This window comes from Patiria miniata, unplaced genomic scaffold, assembly GCF_015706575.1.
Source record: "Patiria miniata isolate m_02_andy unplaced genomic scaffold, ASM1570657v1 HiC_scaffold_16, whole genome shotgun sequence".
NCBI classification, from domain to species: Eukaryota; Metazoa; Echinodermata; class Asteroidea; order Valvatida; family Asterinidae; genus Patiria; species Patiria miniata.
This window is the reverse complement of record NW_024037054.1, coordinates 9885412-9899547: the sequence shown is the minus strand read 5'-3', so window position 1 is coordinate 9899547 and position 14136 is coordinate 9885412. Positions and strand designations below refer to the sequence as shown.

Sequence of the window (14136 nt, the reverse complement as noted above, 5' to 3'; positions counted from 1 at the left end):
TCACCAGACGAATTGTTTGAGGACAAAATGTCCCAAATTTTAATCTAAAGAAATGCTTGAAAAAAAACACCCTTCCACTTCATAGAAACAATTAGATTTTTCACATGTTGTTTGTGTATTTATTTAAAGCTATAGTCCATCATTTGCAACTATCCAAAAAGTAACTGACGTAATTATTGTTGACAAACATACTTGGTTGAAAGAGAGTAAGGGGACTAAACTCCCTGTGAAATTATTCTCTCTGGCAAGCTGTCATTTTGAAGAAATCAACGAAAGAAGGCCTTTCCAACGGTGCGTCTTAAGATGCACCGTTGAAAATTTTTGTTAGTAGTTCGTTTTTTAATTCGGCGAAGCATTCGCACGACGCACACGCGGCTGCTATAATTCGTCGGATCGCTGCGCGACATCGCGTAGCTGCAAACGGCTCAGTGAGAACGTGTCTCGGACGCTGAATTCAGGCCCAATTCAAAACATGATTCAGCAACTTTTGATTTGAAATCGAGATCCTAGAATGCTGTTTATCTCAAAATATACAGCTGAAGCTGAGCTGAAACTTCTAAGGGTTAGTTGTTCAGCACCCTTCTTTTGTTGCCTCAAACAAACAAAATACAAATGATGGACTATACCTTTAAAGTCGTTTGACGCTTGAATGGTTTCTATTGCAATTTGTTCTAGGTCTTAACTTAAATTGACCGGACTACAATTCCAACTTTCGGCCTGAGATAACAGGGGCCACGAACCAATGATTTTCTAAACCAGGACCCACACTTAGCCCATAAGTCCAGAATATTTCAATCAATAAGCATCTGTACTGATGATGTCGCACATTGTTTACACATGTGCTTTTCTGTGGGTGGGGACAATGGTTTTGTAGCCCCATAGAGAAGCGCACATGTAAACAAAAAGTGACATCATCAGTACAGAGGCTTATTAGGCATTGATTTAGACTTGTAAACATAAAGATGAAGTTTGACAGTATATCAATATCTCAAACTCTTGTGTATCACTTGAATCGAGATCGTTTATTTCCCTGAGAGCCTGTGTGTGAAGTAGTTTCCTTAGAGCGTTTGCCAGCAGTGTATTGCCTGCCTGACTGTGTCATCCCTGAGATGTCTCTATCTGGCATGCTGCTTTCACTGTGTCCAGTAGCAGTCTTATCTTGTTGGCTGGCTAATAGGTTCTTAGTTTTAGTGTGATCATTCACAGCATCTGTGGTGTTGTAGAATCCTTCTGGGGCTGTGTTGTCAGCCTGATCATCAGCATCCTCCTTGAGTTCCAAAGCATTCTCAATGTTCAAGATGCGATTATTCAATGCACAGATCATCACTTGAATCTGATAACAAATAAACAAATGTCACACATTACTATTGATCTTGTTCTTAACCTCCCAACCATGCACGAAACTGAAGGTGAGTGTGCATAAATATCATGGTGCGTTTTGTGCATGTAGCCATTTGTTGAGTTAAGGCACATGCTCATATTTAGCATTATAACCAAGGTGGTTTTTTCCATTTACCCCAAAAAAGCTAAAAATGAAAGGATTACATTTGCAACAGCTACATGTACATGTTGCACATGAGAACACTGGCAGAAAAAATCATTCCATTGGGTGCATACCAAATTAACATAATGAGTTGCATATATGGGGGTGGGTGACTGGGGGTGGGTGACGGGGGAGGGAGGGGGGGGGAGACATGTCCCCACCCATTTTAAAGTGGGGAAGGGGGAAGGGAATACAAAGTTTTTAAAATTTTTAAAATAAATATTTAAAATAAAATTGAATAAAAAGTGTAGCCTATATTTCATTTTATAGCTCAGAGTAGCTGACTCAATGACTCTAAACATTGTTTAAATGATGATAAAGAGGCCACAAATTGCCTCAAATCGCACCACAAACAAACATGAACATTCCGGAGTAAACCCTCAAACATCCTCCACAGTGCGGAAACCTAATCGCACACTTTTATTTTGCACTTTTTGACTCGATGTGTTTTTTGGTCTCTACCTCCCTAATCCTTTAAAATTTCCAAATTCGGGTGGGTTTTGAAGAATCTGGTATGGTAAAGGCCAGTTTACTCTTGACAAATCAGCAATTTTTTTCAATTCTAAAGGGAAACAGGGATGAATGCCACAATGAAACTATATTGTTGATGCTTCACTTTCACATGGCATGTAAAATTAGAGTTTGGGGTTGAATTGTTCCTCCATTTATTTCCTTATTTCATAATATTTTACCAGGGTAGTGCCATCAGTTTCTATTATTTCCATGGGGCCTCAGGGTCAATCCGCATCAAATCACCCAATGGGTTAAACAAACTTTGATGAAACGAACTTTGATGAAAAGTATACCAACACGTTTTCTACAAAATATTCAAACATCGGGGGTATATTTTTTGTTTGGTTTCTAGCTCATGTCAAAGTTGGCATATGTGTTGCAAAATGTGACATCCCTATATGGGTCATTCCACCGGGTTGGGAAACTGCATGTTACATCCAAATATTTGGTTTTATACAACACCTGAATAAATCCCCATCATCTGATTGGTGGATCGTTGATCACATGTCATTGAATTATTCGGCGCAGCGCACAGTGTAATGGAAATTCTATTGCACGGTGAATAGAACTTCCATTGCACAGTGTCGCTGCTGCCGGTGGTGGCGCTGTTTTAAATCGAGATAAAATGAATATGATGGTTCTCAACTTGCCTGTTTAACATTAAATATGATGAACTTGTCAAACTTTTTCAACAGTTTTTAAACTGAATAAATTGGCTATTAAAAGTCAACCAATCAGATGACAAGGATTTCTTCAGGCGTTATATAAAACAAATAATGAATGTTTTCCGTTTGTGCAATGGAAAAAATATTTCCTTACATATTCATCCGTCACCTCATGAAATTATTTTTACCACTGCACTCACAAACATTCATTATTTGTATAATATTATTGAAATTTTCAATGCATTCTAAACAATTGCTCAACATAATATTTGTCATAGGGTGTTTCAATACTTGAGAAAGTTTGAAATATTTGAATGTACTTTGACAAAAATATGAGCAAAAATGTATTAATTCGGACGTTACATTGACACTGTAACTGGACGCCTAATGCACCAAGAAAAGCTTTTGTTTTGGTATAGTCAGGGTTCAAATATAGCAGAAACAATACCTTAATGTTGATGTAACGGTGTCAAAATCACTCAATGATAGTGTGACATCTGGGTTTTACACCGTGTCCATGTTACATCCACAACCAAGCTATCATTTCTGCTCCATTTGATACCTGACTACCATAAAAAAGCTTTTCTTATTGTGTTGCATTCATAGTAAGAAGTACGTAAAGTGAATTTGGGTGATGTTTCACAGAAATTTAAAAAATAACAGCATTGCTGTTGAAACCCCTAAGCCACAGTCAAGTTATCATCCGGAAACCATTAATCTTTATCTCACCACGGTGACCTTGACCTTTGACCTTTTGACCTCAAAACCAATCCTAATTTGCCTACTCCTAAGGGCAACCCCCTACCGAAGTTACAATCCCAAAGAACATTTCTAACTCAAGTTATCATCCGGAAACTAAGCTACCCGCCCGGACAGACATAAGGACTTACGGACATACGGACGGACGCTGTAGGCGATGACAATACCCCTCGAGCCTCTCGGCTGAGGGGTAAAAAAATACAAATGTTACATCTGAAATGACATTTTTGCTCATATTTTTGGCAAAATACATTGAAATGATTTAAACCTTTCTGCAGTAGTGAAACACCCAACAACAAATATGCCTTGCTAGCAACTGCTAGCAAGGCATTCATGCTTTTCTAAATATGGTCATAGGCCACACATTGTTCCCCAACCCGGTGGAATGACCACACATACATGCACATTTCTGGGCCACAACAATCCCTGCTTTAAATCCACTGGTACTCTGCAGGGACAAAAATACCTTCAGGGACAAAAAAAATACACCTGCTTTAAACTTTCAATATTTTGAGTGATTTGACATTGAATGACCCCTCAATGAGAAAGGAAAACCAAATGGAATATTGGGGGGGGGGGAGCATCCTCTGCAGATTCAATCTAGATTCAATGCTAACATGACAAACTTACAAAACTCTTACTTTTAAAATGGAATCTTTCAGTGATTTTGCTGTTGGCAGATCAAGAGTTTCTTGCAGCCCAACATCAGCTCTCTGCCCTCTGGAACCAACCTGGTAACTACAGATAAAAACATCCCAACTCGCTAACAATCTGAATAGAACACATTTGCTCAGCACTAACAGTTGCATGATATTGAAAGTGACATTTTGCAACAAACACTTTACACTTCAAACAAGAGCAGATTATAAAGAGAAGGGGGTGGGGTTTAGGGTGGCTGTCTACTTCTTACCCTTCCTTCTAAACATGTTAATTGTTCACATATTAAAACAAAATCTTGTCCTAAACTGATGCCATACAATATCCCTTATCTTGGTTTATTGCTTGTGGCATTCAGTGTCTGTGTGTTGACTAAAGGCAGCCCCTTTTTCGACTTAAACAACTAAGTCACTCCCAGTAAAACTCCCCAACCCACCACTGCTTAATATTATCAAGTTTAATGAACCATTTGAATGCTTATGGAAGTACTTATTGGGCAGTTCCTTACCTGGTAATGTGATGAATGGACAATGTATAGAGATCACGCAGACTGTCTAGTTGTCTGGATGTTGTCTTATAGATCTTCCCAACTACCTCATTGCATTGTTTACACAGCAGATGAATGTATGTGCTAAATAAATAAGATCAATACAAATAAAATGAGAATATATCAGAAGGCATTACCAAGATCACATAAATGAAGCCATTGAGGTACATGTAAGAATACTGATGTTAACTAATTGGGAAATGCCAACATATGGATGAATAGCCAAGTTTAAAAGTTGATACAAATGTATGACTCAAATGATGCCAGTAACCCTACTCAATCAACCATTCAATGTACGTGTTTGGATCAACTTGACAAGTGTCTGACTTGACTCTGGTGCTTGCCCTGGATAACACATGACTCCACTCAAATACCAGATCCTCAAGCTACACCATGTGACTTGTTGTACTTGAAAATCTCAAATCTGCATGTTCTGAACTTTTGTACACCACCTTTTTTCATGGGTTTTGTGTGGGGTTTCTTGTTTGTAATGAGCAAAGCCTGGTTTTGTGATTCTAGAAAATCATCTTTGGTGAGGTTTTAACTGTTGTTAATTTGGAAATTCACAGTGAGTGCCTGAACTGTCTAGTGCACTGTTGTGTCTTTGGGCACAACAAATTAGGCACCAAATTTCTCAGTGAGACTGTAAAGGCAGGTATCGTACACTACAATGTGTATCAATGAGCACATGAAACAAGCCATCGTAACTGGAGACACAGTGAATTCTACTGTATTAGGTAAGGTGATGGGTTAAGAGAATCTTATGTACCTTCCCAGGTCAATTCCTTCTGATGTTGATGTCATCAGCTTTTTCCCTGGTGTTACTGCGCTGGTTATACCTACATAATCAAAACGATATGGAAATTATTTATCTCATTTATGTTATTATGTGGATTTTTATTTCCCTGTATGTCTGGCGCACAGGGAAAACTAATACAGCATTTATAAGAATTTCCTCTATAAAAGAAGGATATCAAAACTACATTTTATGGTTGGAATGGGAAGGCAAATAAGAAAAGATGCAAGACACTCTGATGTCATACTTTCCACGACATCGCACCAGACGAGAAAAATTGAAACACACCTGAAAGCGGTACGGTACCCACATATATCGCGCACACTGCATGAAGGTACGGTACATGCTGACAACCAGTGCGTGGAGTGATTTCGAAAATCTATTGTGATTGCGTGACATGCTTCATTCATGATACGTACACTATTAAGTTTTGTAATAACGGAGGACTGGGAATTAGTCTGGGAACATATGCATGTCACGAAAAAAACGATGTCCAGAAGCTGCCAAAATTGTTCTTTTGGCTAGATACAATCCAGCTCTGTGGCGTAATGTATGGTGGGGGTACGGTGTGAACAATAGCAATTTAAGTGGCAAATAAATAGCACTAGCGCTATATGGGATGTCACAGTATATTCATTCTCATTCTTCACATTCTTCATTCTTAATCTTACGTCCCCTCCTTGTATTCCCCCAAATCAGAATTTTTTCCACTACACTATTATTTAATATGTGATATGTCTATTTTTCCCCATTCCCCCGAATACGTGTATACTTTCATATCCTTTAAAAATATCCGTTAAATCTTTTCCTAGGTAAGTGACCTTGCGTTGCAACAGTGTAATTGTTAAGAATCAGTGAACGAGGATGCAGTTAGACTTGCCAAGCGCAGCCGGTGCTCGGCAGCGACAAGAATGTTATCTTGTTCCGCATTCTTAAGAATGTGCGCCCAATCTGGAACATTTTTTTTTTGCGAAGATTGCGCAAGGATCCGGTTGCGCAATCATAAGAATGTGCATGCGCATTCTTATGATTGCGCAAATCATAAGAAAGCGCACAACAACACCTTTTTGAATATCAGCAGGTTTAATTTTGTAGAAAGGGGTTAAAGATCACAAACAGAAAATATATTAAAAAAGCAACAATCCTGGCCAAATCTCGCTAGGCCCCCAACCCCTGTCTCTCACTGCGTGGTGTGTGCTCCATCCGCTGGAGAGAACAACATTGACCGGGGGAGCGGGGGAGTTGGTGACCGTAGGAGGCTAAGGTTATTTCCAAGTGTCCCAACCATTTTGGCCGGGATTGTCTGAATGTACAATAGCCTTGATATTGGATTTGGATATTGCGCGTAGTACGCGCTCAAATAATAATACAGACACGCACGCGCTGGTAACATGGTCAATGCACACGATTCACCATGACGGTGCACCATGTCATTTTGGCCGATATTTTTACAAAATACAGATTGTGTTTGACGTGAAAGCTGTATTAGGATACACAAACAACGTATCATCTTCTTCAATTTGTTTTTAATCCCTCATTTAGACGAAAAATCCATCCAAACCATAGTGTAACCATGGTTCACCGCTGTAAATTATATAAGAAGCAGAGTCACTCAATTCCTTTATATTTTGGTTTGGATGGATCACCGATGGATTTTCGGCAAATTAACGGAATGAGTGAATACAAACAAATTGACAAGGATTATATATTGTTTGTGTATCATATAATGAGCCTTTCAAGTTAAACACAAACTGTATTTTGTACAGTTGTTGGCCAAAATGGCATGGTGAACCGTCATGGCGAACCGTTACGATGCACGCAACAATAAAGTTGTGATTTTAAAGAATTGGAACATTTGTATTTTTCATTTCCATTTTTGTATTACTATCAATCTTTATTATCTGGCCTAAATAGGCCTATGTGTTCTTTCATTCAACCTTCGGCCGCCATTTCATATTTTGGAAACAAAACTCAAGAAAACAGCTCCCAAAACGGCATGTCATGCATATTTTGAAAAATGAAAAAAATTCAGACAATCCTGGCCAAATCTCGCTGGGCCCCCAACCCCCGGCCTAGCCCCCGGTCAATGTTGTCTCTCATTGCGCGGTGTGTGCTCCATCCGCTGAAGAGAACAACATTGACCAGGGGAGCGGGGGAGTTGGTGACTGTTGGAGGCTAAGGTTATTTCCAAGTGTCCCAACCATTTTGGCCAGGATTGAAGATGGGGAACTGCAAAAAAAGGTAGGAAAGTCACATTTTCTTTGAAAGTGCTTTCAAAATTACAACTAACATGAGTTTATCTGAAAAAAATTGACTGCTTTAGCCTGCAAAAGTCACCATGGTCACTTTGGTACTGGACAGTCATCTGCGAAAGTCAGTTTTGAACAGAACTTGTAAAAATAGAGGTGTCCTAAAAAAAAGGATTACCGGAAAATGGACCGTTTTTGTAATGCACTGGGGATACGGTCCCGGATTTCAGGACTGTTACGATCTAGTTCTTTTGATACAGAGTTGTGCCTCCAGCTCTAATGCGATAAGCATTGATTATGCGCCTATCAAATGTTTCCCCCCCGCGCTACCCCGGGTCCGATGTCAGGATTTGGTCACGTTTTTCGTGCCCCAGGGTGGGGATTTTGGTCACTCAAATTACCTTGTTACGTTGGCGTACTAATGGAAAGGCAATCACTAGTGCGCCCCACGTACATGACGTATGCAAGTCGGGGCATGGTCGGGGATTGTCACTTTGCCAGAGGGGTGGGGATTTTGTCACTTCAAAAGTGACAATCCCCACATCTTGGGTGGGGCAGCCCGGGAGGGGAAAGGTGGGGGAAACAATTGATAGGCGCATTTAGGCTGGAGTGGCGTGACTCAAGCTAGTCCTAAATCATGAAAGTATAGGCCTACGCATATAGGCCTACACTTTCCAACTCACTGTGCAAAGTGACGGTCTTCAAATCATCATTTGCGCAAACCCAGGCCATAGAATCTCCGACTATGCTATTACAGTTCTTACACTGAAGGACCACTGGTACGTCGCTGTTGTCCTCTGCTGTTTCATCATCCTCTGTCTCCTCGTAATCATCAGTTTTTTCCTTGTGCATTGACACACCACAATCTCGATTGCGGGCCGCCATTTTTAAACTCCCGGGAAATTTTCTACGGCTTGCGTATGGCGCCCAATCGTATTCCAGTGCATTTGATCCATGACTGAAATGGATCCCTGTCTATATGCACTTTATGTATGCCCCTCTTAGTTTGGCACGTGTTTGATCGGTGGTGTAAGTCACGACTTATAGTTGGCCATCAACTTGTTAAGTTGCACAACTTACTTTGGATCCTCGAGTCCTGAACATGCAAAACATGTTTCCTAGGCTAGTTATGGGAATTTGGCAAAATGTCCGACTAAAGCAACTACATTATGTAGGCCGATTCAACAGTGCCACGAAGAAGGAAGTGTTCTCTGCTTTCAAAGGAAATCAGAGTCATCATTCTGATGTTATTTTAGTAAGCCGTCGTCGTTCGGCTTCATCAACAACAGGGACTCATGGTCTAACTGGACCCAAGCGTTTCTTCAGGTCAACTTATACCACAGAAAAACCACAGTTTGGCCAACGTGGTAGTGAAAAGAGAAACACAACATCATCTAAATGTATTACCATTTTACCAAGTTCAGTAAGGAATTCAACCCGTATGTCATACCTGACCTCATGCTGCCAAAAGCTACCTGCCACGAGGGAGCAATTACTCTACAATGTACTAAATGTAGTCTACTGTCATCAGGCTAAGAGATGCATGGCTTCCAAAGCAAGCAAAGCAGGGAAGGGAAAGAAGAAAAAGCAGAGAATATCAGACTCGGAGGACACGGATTCAGATGAGGAATCTGATGATGACATCATCAAGAGAGATGAAGATGATTTGGAGAGAGATTGGGATCCTGAGATTGATGAGAAGCTTTCAGCAGATGAGCAGGAGGCAGGGAGCTCCCCAGAATGGAAGGAGATACAACAATATGTCCCATCTCTCAGACTGGATGCAGTGCTCAGTGCTGGACTGGGTGTTTCTAGAAAGTGGGTTGGTTTTACACCCCTCCCCCAACTGCGGCCAGGATCCCAGGTCCCAACTAGCTAGGATGGAGTAGTTGGGAAATCCCAACTGTAGTATAGGTGGGACGGAATGCGGCAGGGGGTTTCATGTTGATTTTAAGGTGCATGCTTGAAGAGTTTTGGCCACCTTACGGTACCCCTAAAAAGGTGACAAGGCAGATTGTGAAAAAATGGGTTGCATGACATTATTTGTTTCCAATGATTTGTTTCCTCTTTCCATATAAGACTTATTATTTTGTTGCCTCTAAACATTATTTTGTTACCTCAATATCATTTCATTCCTTGTTAATAATATTTTTGATATCTCAAAATGACTGGTTTGCGATTTATTATTTCCTTAATCAGTAGAATATAATAATTTATTTTGCACCCTCCAAATAATAAATGAAGGAAACAAAATCATTGTGAGGGAATTAACTTCTTTTGAGGTATTTTGAAAAAAATATTACGAGGTACCAAAATAATATTCGGAGTTGTCGGAACAAAATTGGTCAGCATCATTTTTTGACAGGCTGTCCTCTCACGGGCCCCGTACACTGTGTAGCCCAATAACTGATACATTTTATTCATGTCCAGTATCCGCGTCGCCCATTACCTGCTGCATTTCGTGCCAACTGTAGTTGGGACTTCCCAACTACTCCATCCCAGTTGGGGCTGGCCCAAGTATAGTTAGGACATTGCCGTAGTTGGGGCCTAACAGGTTCACCTCCAATTTGCCCATGGAAGAGAATGTCGTGGAGGCACAATTGCAGAATACTCCGCCACTCGATCTATCCACCTCGTAGCCGCCTACAGAGTCACGGTTGATCAACTTCAGTAAACCTTCTATAAGTGCTACCAGCAAGTGTACACGTGTCACGCATCATTGCACTCGCTCTCCGTATCTCGAAAACGGCAACGATGTAGTTAGTTTGGACTTACATTTTTTTCAGCAGCCATTTTGTTTTGCATTGCTTCGTTCTCAGTGGACCTCCAATCCAGAGCCACGTAGCTGTTAATTCAGCAGTTCTGAATTTTTTCAGCAACCCTCATTCCTTTTGCAGTGTTTTGTTCTCTCAACCATGCAGTACTCAGCATCAGTGGCTGTGACAGGCGCCCTCCCTCCGCAGCACTTTACCGAAGGCTTGCGATTCTGACTGTAGCCTGATGATTTTAGAAGTATATTTCTGAATGGCAGGGTATTCTGCAATTTCTTTCACACAGACATGACAATCTGAACAATGATTAGCTCCAGTGGAGTGCCATGAGTACAGTTTTTTTTTTAAGTACCTTACGTTTTGGGACTCTATTACATAGTATTGAGAGTCCCAAATTTTCGGACTAGTGCAAGACATGGTGGGAAACCATGGCAAAGCTATATCGTATCCATGACAACAATTAAGATTAGGCAAGAACTGGGGCATGTTATAGCGGTCATAACCAACAGCTGGTTCAGTTGTTGGTCACTGGTGGATAGACTGCAAACCTTGCTAGTGAAGTATAACAAGTGAAGTACTGCACTACCCAAGATGCTAAATTAATGAGAAACAAGCAAACCACTTTTTGTTAACGACCATCAAAACATGCCTGAGATTCCATCTTAAAATTCCATCTTATAATGCCCTAGACTGGTAATGGTAATGCCCCAGATTGTTCCATTTTCTAGGAACTACATGTAGTAACCAGTTTTTGCGTGGCTTTGCTCTCATTTCTTGTTCACTGTTGCATTCGTAAGTGACTAACAAAACACCATTTTTTTGCTAAAAAAAACCACCTTTAAAATGCAGTCTTTTTGGGGGGGGGGGCTTGAAAGTTGCATAGATAGTACATCAATGTTACAAAAATGAGTTTAAAATGTTGATTGTGCTATTCTGGGCCAAATTAATTGTTGTCCTGTACCGGTGCTTATATATTGCAGCGGTGTTGACTTAGTTTTTGTCAGCCTGTGGTGTCGGTGTAAAATGCACTTTTCCAACAAATTCATATCAGGGTTGTTACTTTTTCCCCCATTTTCACGACAGGAAGATTGAAGAAGCTTATCTTGGTACAAAGTTGAGGGTAAATGGCGAGAAAGTGATCAAGAAAAGCAGACAGGTAGGCATTTGCAGATTATGGATGTGCCACTACGCGTGTACACATCATTTGATTAAAAAGGCCACTTTTTAAATGTGTAAAAATTCCTGTGATTTTCCTCAACTGAGGGCGCTGTTGCTGTGATGTCACTTCAGGAAGAACTGTTCAGTTTAGGGGGTTTCTGTTTAATTGTGAACCCAAAATGTGCTCATTGAAAACATTTGTCAGAATGTGCAATTTCTGTAGATGAATACGTCTCCACAAGGTTTTCACGAAATAGATATATGGATTTTACTCGAAAACTTGAAATTTACTGCGACTGCAAATGGAAGAGTTTTAGAAAAGGGATATGAAGTCCAAATTTCAGCCAAGGAAATTAATTCTGGTTAAAATAAGAGCATTTTTAAACTACACTTTCAAACTCGAAAACTTAAGTACACGAGAATAAAGGATTGTCTCCACAAGGATACACATTTCAGTATGTGTGAGTTGATTGTTCACGAGATGATCAACCACGAAGCGGTTGATTGCTCACGTAGTTGGCAACACGCCGCTAAGCCGCCTCCTTCACGTAGCAGGCAAGACAATTAGGCCTCATTCATTAATACGCATGTACTAGGGGCATATAACTGAAAAATTTTATGTAATTATTTGACCGGGAATGTCATTTAAATGTACAGCAAAATTTGAAGTTTGCTTTTAATTTGGACAGGTGAAGGAGGGAGACATCTTGGATATGGTCCTGGAACGAAGCACGCCCTCACAGGCCAAAGAAGATGTGAATGATGATGGATTAACTGTAATGAGACTACACATTATGGAGATATCAACAGATAGAACCAACAAAGATAGGGTTCCTGTGCTGCTAAGAAGATGGAAGAATCTTAGGTTAATCAAAGAAAAGAAGTGACGTGGACATGGTGAAAGGTTTTTGAGTGCATTTTCCACAGAGCATTTTGCATGTGAAACTTGATTTATGCCTGATGTAATGAGCTACATGTTTTTGTAATCCCAAGCAGATACACATTATGTTTGAAATTGGAAGTTATTGTTTTACATAATTAATGGCAAGATCTGTTTTGTAAGACATAAATAGCAGGCACTCAGCTTTGATGTAATGATCCAATACAGAAGTGTGCATATGATATTAAAGATGAACCTTTGCCTGCATTTTTAATTGTTCACTAATCGTAAAGGTCTTGGTCACAACAAACCCACAGAATATCTTAATTGGTCACTAGTGCATATCTAATCCCCCCTTGGGCCTGTGAATGACCACAAGAGGTTCAAGGGTATTCTGCCTTAAACGTCAGGAAATAGTGTTCAGTTTCTTTTTGTGGAGTGCCATGGTATGGAGCATTGAACTAGTGGTCTGCAGGTAATTCTGCAGGTTGTGGGTTCGAGTCCAGCCTGGGGCTATGGTGTGTGTGTCCTTGGGCAAGGCACTTTGTCACTTGTTGCTTCTCACCCAGGAGTAGATGGGTACCTGTAAGGACAGAGATGGAAATGGCGATTGATTCTAGCTGCCTTGCACCAAAATAGCTGCATCTTGGAGCTATAAAAAGCTTCATGGCTGCATCAAGCTGTATACTCCCCAGGGAACTGAGATTGTATTTGGAATGTTTCATTGGCCCAATGATCAGGGGTAATAATAATGTAAAGCACTTTAATCTCGGCTACATGTTATTATTATTTTATTATTTTGGATGCCTAACTGTGCACTGTTTTAATATGTACCTTTGTATTAAAAAAATATGAAAGACATGCAACAATGACAAAGTATGATATTCATATTAGCCTTAACAATCCCCATCCAGTCAAACTCCAACGCCAGGGGTTTGTTTGAATCTGTTGGAGTCCTATGGGGACCTATTGGTATCATTTCTGTTGGTCAAATCTCACTGGCTAAACTTTGCCTTTATATCATTCCTTGACATAAGATGAAACCCGAGCACAAGAGTTTCTACTCAACATGGAAAGGTTGATGATTGGAGTCACCTTTTGTGATGACATAAATGACATTTTACTGCATAAAACGATTTTTAGAGGGAATGTTTGCCTTGACATTTCAACAATGTTTATTAACTTATGAATGTTTATTAAATTAAGTATTACATGTATAATGATCAACTGTTTGTTGATCTATGAATGCTTTTCTTTCTTACATCTTGACTCTTTGAGCATCATTCAATCTTTATTTTCTAGAGTGTGGTGTATGGTACTGGTCAAAATGCTTGTGGTGTCATTGTGACCCATGCAACTTCCACCCACCTCTGTCAATGGATGACCTTTCCCGGGTTCACATTGCATGGTCTCTCATATGACTCGGTCTCATTCAAGGCCAAGTTTGCTTCAGTTGATGCCATATGATGTCACAAATAATTGTTTGTTTCCCGAGTATGAGAACCAGCCTTTTAGAGTTAGTGCAGAGTGTGGATTGGGTGAGAATTGGGGTTCAATGACCGTAAGGGTGGTGTGTAGTGTTCTTTTATTGATAAGGT

The 14136-nt window shown here is 40.2% G+C and overlaps 2 protein-coding genes across 3 annotated transcripts; one reads left to right on the top strand and one right to left on the bottom strand.

Annotated features, from left to right (window-relative positions):
* Positions 1 to 513: 513 nt before the first annotated feature.
* LOC119722954 (kinetochore protein mis18-like) lies at positions 514 to 8652 on the bottom strand. Of its 2 annotated transcripts, none has more exons than XM_038193373.1 (5): positions 8413 to 8652; positions 5454 to 5523; positions 4646 to 4768; positions 4122 to 4218; positions 514 to 1333 (listed from the first exon to the last, which is right to left on the bottom strand). In XM_038193373.1, exons 1-5 carry the CDS (start codon positions 8612 to 8614, stop codon positions 1004 to 1006), a joined length of 822 nt encoding a protein of 273 aa, XP_038049301.1. In that variant the 5' UTR covers positions 8615 to 8652; the 3' UTR covers positions 514 to 1003. The 2 variants fall into 2 exon arrangements, with proteins under 2 accessions (XP_038049301.1, XP_038049302.1); XM_038193374.1 differs by having other exon boundaries at positions 8494 to 8652.
* A 119-nt stretch (positions 8653 to 8771) lies between these two features.
* On the top strand, positions 8772 to 13799 carry LOC119722953. Its single transcript, XM_038193372.1, has 3 exons — positions 8772 to 9547; positions 11584 to 11656; positions 12348 to 13799. The coding sequence occupies exons 1-3, from the start codon at positions 8832 to 8834 to the stop codon at positions 12543 to 12545; spliced, it is 987 nt and encodes a 328-aa protein (XP_038049300.1). The 5' UTR covers positions 8772 to 8831; the 3' UTR covers positions 12546 to 13799.
* Positions 13800 to 14136: the final 337 nt, after the last annotated feature.

Excerpts from the sequence above, each read along its gene's own strand:
- LOC119722954 (XM_038193373.1), bottom strand. The coding sequence starts at position 8,614 with ATGGCGGCCCGCAATCGAGATTGTGGTGTGTCAATGCACAAGGAAAAA. Across the intron at positions 5,524-8,412 it reads GAAGACCGTCACTTTGCACA|GTATAACCAGCGCAGTAACA; the intron begins GTGAGTTGGAAA and ends TTGATTATGTAG. Across the intron at positions 4,769-5,453 it reads GAAGGAATTGACCTGGGAAG|CACATACATTCATCTGCTGT; the intron begins GTACATAAGATT and ends TTATTTATTTAG.
- LOC119722953 (XM_038193372.1), top strand. The coding sequence starts at position 8,832 with ATGCAAAACATGTTTCCTAGGCTAGTTATGGGAATTTGGCAAAATGTC. Across the intron at positions 9,548-11,583 it reads GGACTGGGTGTTTCTAGAAA|GAAGATTGAAGAAGCTTATC; the intron begins GTGGGTTGGTTT and ends TTTTCACGACAG. Across the intron at positions 11,657-12,347 it reads TGATCAAGAAAAGCAGACAG|GTGAAGGAGGGAGACATCTT; the intron begins GTAGGCATTTGC and ends TAATTTGGACAG.